A 9,487-nucleotide genomic window follows, 5' to 3' on the forward strand; every position below is an offset into this window, starting at 1 on the left:
GAGCGAGAGAGAGAGAGAGCGCGAGAGAGCACATACCAGCTTCATCACTGTGTCTGTCACGCGACTCTGTTCCCCAGAGTAAAGACATTGCTCTGTCTTTACATTTATTTTGAAAGATGAAGCTTGCGATTATGGTAAGGGGCGTTACATTTCCGACGCGTGCTTGTGGTGTTTGGCCAATCACAATGCACTGGGTCAGTTGGCCAATCAGAGCAGACTGCGCTTGTCAAAGGAGGGGGCTTTGTAGAAAACGAAGCGTTTGAGAGAGGCGGGGCATAGAGGACCTACAATAATGTACAGTATTTGAAAAATAATGTGTTTTTTGAACATTAAAGCATGTCAACATAATCTGTTACACCAAATACACAAAATAATGATCTTTAAAATAGCATCATATGACCCCTTTAAAATACTGCACTAATGATTAGTGAGACACTAACACTTGGTCATACTACTAAACAAAGAAATAAAATGCTCCTAATATGATTGTTCACATAAATACAGTTGTTGGATAATTGGCAACAGACTGACTTACTTTATAATAGAATAATAATCTTGACAATAATATAAACTCACCGGCTTGCTAGGATACACTTTGGATATGTGTTTTTTCAACTTTTCTACTGTCCAATTCAAAAAACAATTAATGGTCTGGTCATCATACTTCTGGTTGGGTGCCTTGATGACAAGAGTAACGGGGCTGTCAACTGTACCCTGGTCCATGGTTCATAATAAAGCAGCGCTTGAACTCTGAAACAGGAAAATCACACTGCACCGGTTGTCCTGTTCAAGGACAGGGATATTTTCCTTCCTTAGACTTGATTCATGGTTGATAAACTGTTTAAGTATCCTTCATGTTGCTCTCCAGACAGTCTCCGCACTCATCAGACATACAATTTCAGCGCAAGGAATGTGGCAGCGGCAGGTGGATGCACTCAATCAGCCTATAAAGAAAAACAGAGGGAGAAAAAATGTGTTACTCGTAAATGCAAATGTGCCACTTCCTTCTGTATAAAATACCAGTTTTGCCTGCTAACAGGCCTGTTAAATCACACCACTGGCATACTGGCATGAAGGCAATGGTAGGTAGAAATTAGATGATAAGCTCATTACACTCTTAACACCTAACACGAGCATGGCAGCTCGGAGTCTTTACATTTTGTGTGTCAGATGTCAAAGTTTTTTCAACTTTTCTACTGTCCAATTCAAAAAACAATTAATGGTCTGGTCATCATACTTCTGGTTGGGTGCCTTGATGACAAGAGTAACGGGGCTGTCAACTGTACCCTGGTCCATGGTTCATAATAAAGCAGCGCTTGAACTCTGAAACAGGAAAATCACACTGCACCGGTTGTCCTGTTCAAGGACAGGGATATTTTCCTTCCTTAGACTTGATTCATGGTTGATAAACTGTTTAAGTATCCTTCATGTTGCTCTCCAGACAGTCTCCGCACTCATCAGACATACAATTTCAGCGCAAGGAATGTGGCAGCGGCAGGTGGATGCACTCAATCAGCCTATAAAGAAAAACAGAGGGAGAAAAAATGTGTTACTCGTAAATGCAAATGTGCCACTTCCTTCTGTATAAAATACCAGTTTTGCCTGCTAACAGGCCTGTTAAATCACACCACTGGCATACTGGCATGAAGGCAATGGTAGGTAGAAATTAGATGATAAGCTCATTACACTCTTAACACCTAACACGAGCATGGCAGCTCGGAGTCTTTACATTTTGTGTGTCAGATGTCAAATCAAAATTATCCCAGCAGTTGGATCAAATCTACATAAAATGATGTACAGCTGAAACGATTTACTAATTGACATGTGACATTTACATATATGACGATGGCAGAAGCTTTTCAACATAAGTAAATTATCATAACATTAAACAATACAATAAAAAATAATTATTTATGAAATAATACGAGAATAAATGCATCATATTCGTGACAGTTATCAAGCACATACAGATACAAGACTAGTACTAGGTAACTACAAACACTACAACACATATTGTGGCCTCAAATTAACTGTTGTCTGCTTGATCAGAAAATGAATATGAATTGCTAAAGTTTTCTCTTTAAAATGATTGTTTAGCGGTAAATTAACAGTAAATGCACAGAAAACAAACACGCATCAGACGATAATGACCAGCTAGCTAGTACGAGCTAGCCAGTGAGCTACAGGCTCAACATTAATCCCACAGACAGCAAGAATGCTCGATATGAATTGACATTAAAATAAAGAAAGTATTTTGTAGGCATTAGAAGAGAAAACAAAAAATATACGCACCCGTGTAAAAATATCTTCCCCAAAGATTGATTTCGTGTAAAATGGAGTCACTCCGGGCGTAACTCCGGAAATGTCGTCAGCACAGCAGAACAAGACAGTTCCGTACATTTGGGCTTCATGACTGTCCACGACTTTCCTGTTCCTTTCAAAGAATACAACACTGTTCTAAGAGCTATTCCCACAGGTCCAATCCAATGCAGCTGGTCAAGGTCCCAAGTCGGTTTTGTTAATGGATGGCATTTATTTTTATTTATTTAGTCATTTAGCAGAAGCTTTTATACAAAGCGACTTACAAATGAGGACAACAGAAGCAATAAATTGTAGTATTAAAACAACTAAAAACAGATCCAAAACTAAAAGCTAAAACTTTATAAATACTACTTATACACATTTTAAAAATAAAGAAATTAAATAAAAATGACAAATGCATACAACAAAATGTAAAAACTTAACATTTAAATGAAAAACAAAAAATAAAGCTAAAAACAATTCAAAATATTAAAGAACAAAAGGTATAAGGGTATAATAATGATTCTAACGTAACTAAATTTAAATTAAATTTAAATAAATAAAAATTAAAAAAAAATTAACATAAGCCAAACACCAAAAAAAAACAACAACGTACATGTTGTTTGTATGTTTGTACACATACATATACACAGGTGCATCTCAATAAATTAGAATGTCGTGGAAATGACATATATCTTGGCATTTATGACAAGAAATACAATAATAAACATATTCGCCTGATTTTTCAGAAGAGAGACCGTATTTTTCCTCGAGGCAGATCCCATTGGGTTGCCTTAATTGACAATAGGCTACAGACTGGAGAAGAGCATGGCTGTTACCACAAATATTTTCTTCCTAACAAGACCTAAGAAGTCTACTTTAAAATACTGTATAAAACATGCCGTTAATTTAACTGTGTCCGAATATGTTGATATTTCAAATATTTGCACATTTTGTGTTAATGAAGATGAAACATTAATACATTTATTTTTTACTTGTGAATTGGTTCAGAAGTTTTGGTTTGACTTCTTCCATTTAAACGTGTACAATTACCATTCGTTGGTTTATTTTTTATTAATGCTTCTTGATGTTTTCCTGAAAGTGTTCGTATATTTCTGTTTTTGAATATTAAAAAAAAGTCACCTTTATTTATATAGCGCTTTTAACAATACAGATTGTGTCAAAGCAACTTTACAGTATTAAATAGGAAAAACTAGTGTGTCAATAATGCAAAATTACAATAGTAAACACTCAGTTTTTTAGTTAAAGGCAGTTCATCATTGAATTCAGTGATGTTATCATCCAGCTCAGTTCAGTTTAAATAGTATCTGTGCAATCAAGTAGACGATATTGCTGGAAATTAAGCATCCCCAACTAAGCAAACCAGAGGCGACAGCGGCAAGGAACCAAAACTCCATCGCTGACAGAATGGAGAAAAAACCTTGGGAGAAACCAGGCTCAGTCGGGGGCCAGTTCTCCACTAGAGCATTTGTGATAAAAAAAAAAATCATAATAATTTGTTTAAAAAAAAAAAAATGTTTAAAGAAAGTTTCTAATGAAGCCTTTATAATTTAAAGTTTCTGTGAAAGATGAGTGTATGGGTATGTATGCTTTAGCATTAATCATTAAATGTGTTGTTTAAAAATATATATATTCATTAAACAACAAATTCTAAAACAGTCTAAAAAAAATTGAAATATTTAATAGAAATAAGTATTTTTTAATCGCACAAACAAGTGTTCACATTACATACAGAATAAAACCAATTCTCTAAATAAGGTTAATGATGCCTTTATATTTTTATCTAATTATAAAATGTTACTATGAAAGATGAATGTGTGGGTATGCTTTAACATTAAAAATTAATACAGAATACAAAAAATAAATAGAAATACATTTTAATCTCACAATCAAGTGCTCACATTACATACAGAATAAAGCCAGTTCTAAAATAATAAGCATTTTGTGGTACAGCCTCAAATATAATTTACAGTCCAGTGTATTTTGTTATTATAAAAGCCAAGCCACATCGTTCTTCCTCTGTGTTTCAGTTCGATTGAGATTGCTTCAATTTGTTTAAAACCTCCTGAGTAAGTCTTTTGCTATACTTATTAATCTTGTGATGACCGGGCATCCATCCAAGGAGAAAGCGATGAAAGTCTGTCCAAGCGAAAGCGAACATGCTTCGCCATTCTTTCTCCAGCTCTGGAAAGTTGGCCTTCTCGTCCAAAGATTTCCGTAGCTCTGAAAAATAGTGATCCAGAAGGCCAGGCACTCTCTTTTCACACTCTTTCTCATCCATACAGCTGCCCAAAAAGTAAATAACATCCTTCATCCCACACCCTCCACCAACATACTGAAAATCAACAGCTGCAACCTGTAAACCATCCTTGGAGAAGCAGAAATTAGCTAGTTTTGCATCACCATGTAGAATTGTCGTAAAGCGGCAGTTGTTGAGGATGCTGTCTATCTCTGCAGCAGCTGCTTTGAGTTTTTGATCTGACATGGCTTCTAGCTCTTCAGGCCTTGTTTCTAAATGCCAATACGTGCCTATAGGCCAAAGCCCTTCTGGGGCAACGTTGAGGAAAAGTGCATGAAAGTTGGCAATCCAGCTGAGGCAGGCCTTTATTTCAGCATCATTAACATAGGTTTTTCTCACCGGGAATCCTACAACATCAAGGTCCTCTAAAACAATCAACTGCTCATCACCAAATGACTGGACAGCAAGACAAGCAGGAACTTGGCATTGTTCGTTGGTAGTGTAGTTTTGGTACCAGTGACTTTCTACTTGATAGGATCGCACCTTGCGCTGGTGAGATATGTCTGTGTTCCAGCCCCCCGGATGCTTCTGGTTTTGGGGAAACATCACATGTTTGACAACCACAGAGGGACGGTCACATCCCTCCAAGTGGACTCGTAATATTTCACCATAACCGCTCCACAAAGTCTGAATCTTTGCACCAATCTGCAGAGACTTTGCTCCACATGCTTTCAAAACTAGGTCTTCGTGTTCCTGCTTCATTCTGGAGATTAAAATTAGCAGAATATTTGGTTTGAATTATAATGCATCATCACTTAGCGTCAAGTTACCACTGAAGAAGTAATTATTAGTACCGGAATAAAAGCCAGATATAAACGGATTCACTTTAGATTTTGGGCTGAAATTGACAACTGAGATAATTTAGGAAAAGTCTGGATAAAACGATATCTTGGTTGCAGCTTGATCATTGAATGAATAAACATAAAGGTCAAAATAAAACAAAAATGAATGCAAATCATTAAATGTTTTGTCGTATCTCAAAGAGCAAAGGAGGAATCGGCGAAATTGGCAAACTGCTGACTTTACGACACAGCTATGTATACATTTACCTTATGTATCCTGAAGCGAAACGTGTTCGGCTCGGCAAAGGACGATGAGAACGAGGGTTCATCTTCCGGCATACGGAACAATGCATTCTGGGAAATGTAGTCTTTGGATGAATAAACTCAACCTCAGTATTCTTTTGTCAATTGTATTCTCATTATTATTTCTCAGAAAAGATAATTGGATACCACGAGGAAATTGACTTTTTCTCCAGAGTGTGTTGTGGATAGTTACTAAAGGGAGAAACAAAATATGTCTAACTATAATTTTTATTAAGTTTTTTGAGTGACAATGATGAGTGTTCTACACAGCGTTTTACGACCTATGATGACTGGAATGCTGGGAATCCTTTAAAAGCTGAGTAAGAAAACATAATCGTTTTGAGAAATTCAGAGTTTTAATGAACCTAAATAACATAATAATATAATGGCTTCTTAGAGTCAATATGATTAGCTCTAGAATAACAGAATTCTGGCTGCTGGCCCTTTGTCATATCTTAACAAACAAACACTGCGTTTTTTCTGTTTGGAAAAGAGTAGAAGATGGAGAGTCTGGTGAAATCGAATGAGATTAGCAGATTAAAACACTGAATACAGAGAATAAATCCATAGCATTATATGAGTTTCAGTTCATCACTGGAGCATCACAGTTTATCAGGTGAGCACAAATGATAACATATTCCAGTGTGCTGTTGAGCTCCATCCATCATCTCTTGGTCTTGGTTGTTGTACATTTTCTACAGGTCCACCCTCCACTAGAGGTCAGTCTAGGCTTTAGTATTTCTGCGCAGTGAGATAACTGGTCTGACTTCTCTCTTTAAACCCTTATGTTTGTATTGTGGAATAGAATTTCATACATTAAAACTTTATGAGAACTCTGCAAAGTATTTGTTTAAAAAAATGATCATCTTGACTTATAGTGTTACATTTTTGTGCTACCTACTTGTAGAGGTGCACAAGAACAGAGGGGTCATGTGATAACTTTGTATGAATTGATTTTATGTGTGTCCACCACTGACTCAGAAAACCAACCTTCTTTTTCTCATCTCACCCCCAAATGTCCATTTTCAAACATGTGGCTCCCATAAACATGTAAATAATATGTGCGACACACACATAAAAATCACCTACATCTGTTTTTATATATATACTGTATATATCTGGTATATATATAATAATATCATTGCAAGAGCAAATATTGTGATAACAGCTAACAAGAAAAAAACAAGTATTAGGATAACAATTCTATACTTATTAGCATTCTGAGTTCTGTTTGGTATTCAGTATTGAAACTTTGATTACCGGTAATTAATACTTTTAAATAACAATTATTACATTAAAAATATATATATCATATTAAAGTGCTTCTCAATCCAGTGGTGATCCATACACTTCAACCTCACACAGTGTTAGATATTCCTCCCATCCTGGAATAACAACATTAATTTAACGTCCTTCCATTCCATGACATTCAAAGGTGGTGGAAAACCCAGGAGGAATGGAAGAGATCACAGCACACCTGAAGAAATAGTGAGTTAAACATTTTGAGAAATTCTGAACGACCATCCATATTCAATGCAGTGTAGCAAGTCAACTTAATTAAATATAAGTGATGAGATTTACCACACACACACACACACACACACACACACACACACACACACACATACAATATTGTACCTATTTGTAACCAAGTTATATGTTATATGTTACTCTTTTAGCATTATAATTCTCATACTGCAGTAAATTCTCAGTGTATTTAATGAAAAATTGAGAGAGCTGAATCATTTACCTGGGATTGTTATTGCCATTGTTGTCTAGACTGTTTCCAATTCTGATTTCTGCCCCATTCAATCTTTCAGGAACACTGTCTGCTCTGTTTGTAATTACCACTGAAAACACTTTGTGCCTTTTCAGTAAATCCAGTCTCCACCAGGGATTGAGGTTATTTGCAGTGTGGGAACAGGATCCATGACTGTAATCACCATCTTTGTTACCATCAATGGCATTGGATGCAAAGCTGTTTCCATAGAGGGAAATCTGTGTAGCTTTCCCTTTTAAAGCCACATTTTCACCTAAATCAATACATGGGTTCCAAGTGAATTCATAGTTTTGAATAAAGAACTTGCCTTACAATCAGGAAAAGGAATATATGACAACAACATTGTTAAAGCTGCAGTCAGTAAGTTTTGCCTCTTTGTCGCCATCTCTGTTTGAAAACCTGGAATTGCAGCTGTGTGTGGAATTATCTAGCTTGCGTGGGTTGTGAGTCGGCACGGCTCCAGCGCCGATGAATCAAATGGCGCTTTTCCACTGCGTGGTACGACTCAGCACGGCTCAGTACAGCACGGCACGGTTCGGCTCGGCTTGGTTTGCGTTTCCACTGCAGTTTAGTATCGCTTTAGAGTGGGCGGGATTATTCACATGTCGTTATAGTTGCGCCGCCTCTACTACCACGACTCCTAAAAAAAAACGTTTTCATTCCGCGTCGCCCCATCAAGCTCTCGCTTGGTATATATATAATAATATCATTGCAAGAGCAAATATTGTGATAACAGCTAACAAGAAAAAAACAAGTATTAGGATAACAATTCTATACTTATTAGCATTCTGAGTTCTGTTTGGTATTCAGTATTGAAACTTTGATTACCGGTAATTAATACTTTTAAATAACAATTATTACATTAAAAATATATATATCATATTAAAGTGCTTCTCAATCCAGTGGTGATCCATACACTTCAACCTCACACAGTGTTAGATATTCCTCCCATCCTGGAATAACAACATTAATGTAACGTCCTTCCATTCCATGACATTCAAAGGTGGTGGAAAACCCAGGAGGAATGGAAGAGATCACAGCACACCTGAAGAAATAGTGAGTTAAACATTTTGAGAAATTCTGAACGACCATCCATATTCAATGCAGTGTAGCAAGTCAACTTAATTAAATATAAGTGATGAGATTTACCACACACACACACACACACACACACACACACACATACAATATTGTACCTATTTGTAACCAAGTTATATGTTATATGTTACTCTTTTAGCATTATAATTCTCATACTGCAGTAAATTCTCAGTGTATTTAATGAAAAATTGAGAGAGCTGAATCATTTACCTGGGATTGTTATTGCCATTGTTGTCTAGACTGTTTCCAATTCTGATTTCTGCCCCATTCAATCTTTCAGGAACACTGTCTGCTCTGTTTGTAATTACCACTGAAAACACTTTGTGCCTTTTCAGTAAATCCAGTCTCCACCAGGGATTGAGGTTATTTGCAGTGTGGGAACAGGATCCATGACTGTAATCACCATCTTTGTTACCATCAATGGCATTGGATGCAAAGCTGTTTCCATAGAGGGAAATCTGTGTAGCTTTCCCTTTTAAAGCCACATTTTCACCTAAATCAATACATGGGTTCCAAGTGAATTCATAGTTTTGAATAAAGAACTTGCCTTACAATCAGGAAAAGGAATATATGACAACAACATTGTTAAAGCTGCAGTCAGTAAGTTTTGCCTCTTTGTCGCCATCTCTGTTTGAAAACCTGGAATTGCAGCTGTGTGTGGAATTATCTAGCTTGCGTGGGTTGTGAGTCGGCACGGCTCCAGCGCCGATGAATCAAATGGCGCTTTTCCACTGCGTGGTACGACTCAGCACGGCTCAGTACAGCACGGCACGGTTCGGCTCGGCTTGGTTTGCGTTTCCACTGCAGTTTAGTATCGCTTTAGAGTGGGCGGGATTATTCACATGTCGTTAAAGTTGCGCCGCCTCTACTGCTGCGACTCCTGAAAAACTTTTTCATTCCGCG

The 9,487-nt window shown here is 36.9% G+C and overlaps 2 protein-coding genes and 1 pseudogene across 3 annotated transcripts in view; all 3 read right to left on the reverse strand.

Moving 5' to 3' along the window:
• The window catches only part of LOC107737813 (homocysteine-responsive endoplasmic reticulum-resident ubiquitin-like domain member 2 protein), a 9,642-nt gene extending 7,249 nt beyond the window's left edge, over nt 1-2,393 (reverse strand). The window contains exons 1-3 of one of the 2 annotated variants that reach the window (XM_016549436.1): nt 2,293-2,393; nt 1,189-1,517; nt 577-615 (exon numbers count right to left, since the gene is read on the reverse strand). In XM_016549436.1, the coding sequence (XP_016404922.1) occupies nt 577-615; nt 1,189-1,296 (147 nt within the window). In that variant the 5' untranslated portion in view covers nt 1,297-1,517; nt 2,293-2,393. Of the gene's footprint in view, nt 1-576; nt 945-1,188; nt 1,518-2,292 lie in introns of those variants that run through there. The other variant, XM_016549435.1, reaches the window with a different exon arrangement.
• Nucleotides 2,394-4,143: 1,750 nt separating this feature from the next.
• pkdc (protein kinase-like domain containing) lies at nt 4,144-5,741 on the reverse strand. Its single transcript, XM_016549465.1, has 2 exons — nt 5,671-5,741; nt 4,144-5,324 (listed from the first exon to the last, which is right to left on the reverse strand). The coding sequence occupies exons 1-2, from the start codon at nt 5,730-5,732 to the stop codon at nt 4,349-4,351; spliced, it is 1,038 nt and encodes a 345-aa protein (XP_016404951.1). The 5' UTR covers nt 5,733-5,741; the 3' UTR covers nt 4,144-4,348.
• A 1,291-nt stretch (nt 5,742-7,032) lies between these two features.
• Nucleotides 7,033-9,487, reverse strand: part of LOC107737827 (uncharacterized) — a 4,090-nt pseudogene continuing 1,635 nt past the window's right edge.

The sequence above is a fragment of the Sinocyclocheilus rhinocerous genome, unplaced genomic scaffold, assembly GCF_001515625.1.
Source record: "Sinocyclocheilus rhinocerous isolate Xijiao unplaced genomic scaffold, SAMN03320098_v1.1 scaffold1876, whole genome shotgun sequence".
Classification (NCBI taxonomy): Eukaryota; Metazoa; Chordata; class Actinopteri; order Cypriniformes; family Cyprinidae; genus Sinocyclocheilus; species Sinocyclocheilus rhinocerous.

What these genes read in the sequence shown, in the direction of transcription:
- pkdc (XM_016549465.1), bottom strand. Translation starts at nt 5,732, where the DNA reads ATGAACCCTCGTTCTCATCGTCCTTTGCCGAGCCGAACACGTTTCGCT. An exon ending in TTCGCTTCAGGATACATAAG is followed by an intron (nt 5,325 to 5,670) that starts GTAAATGTATAC and finishes TTTAATCTCCAG; the next exon opens with AATGAAGCAGGAACACGAAG.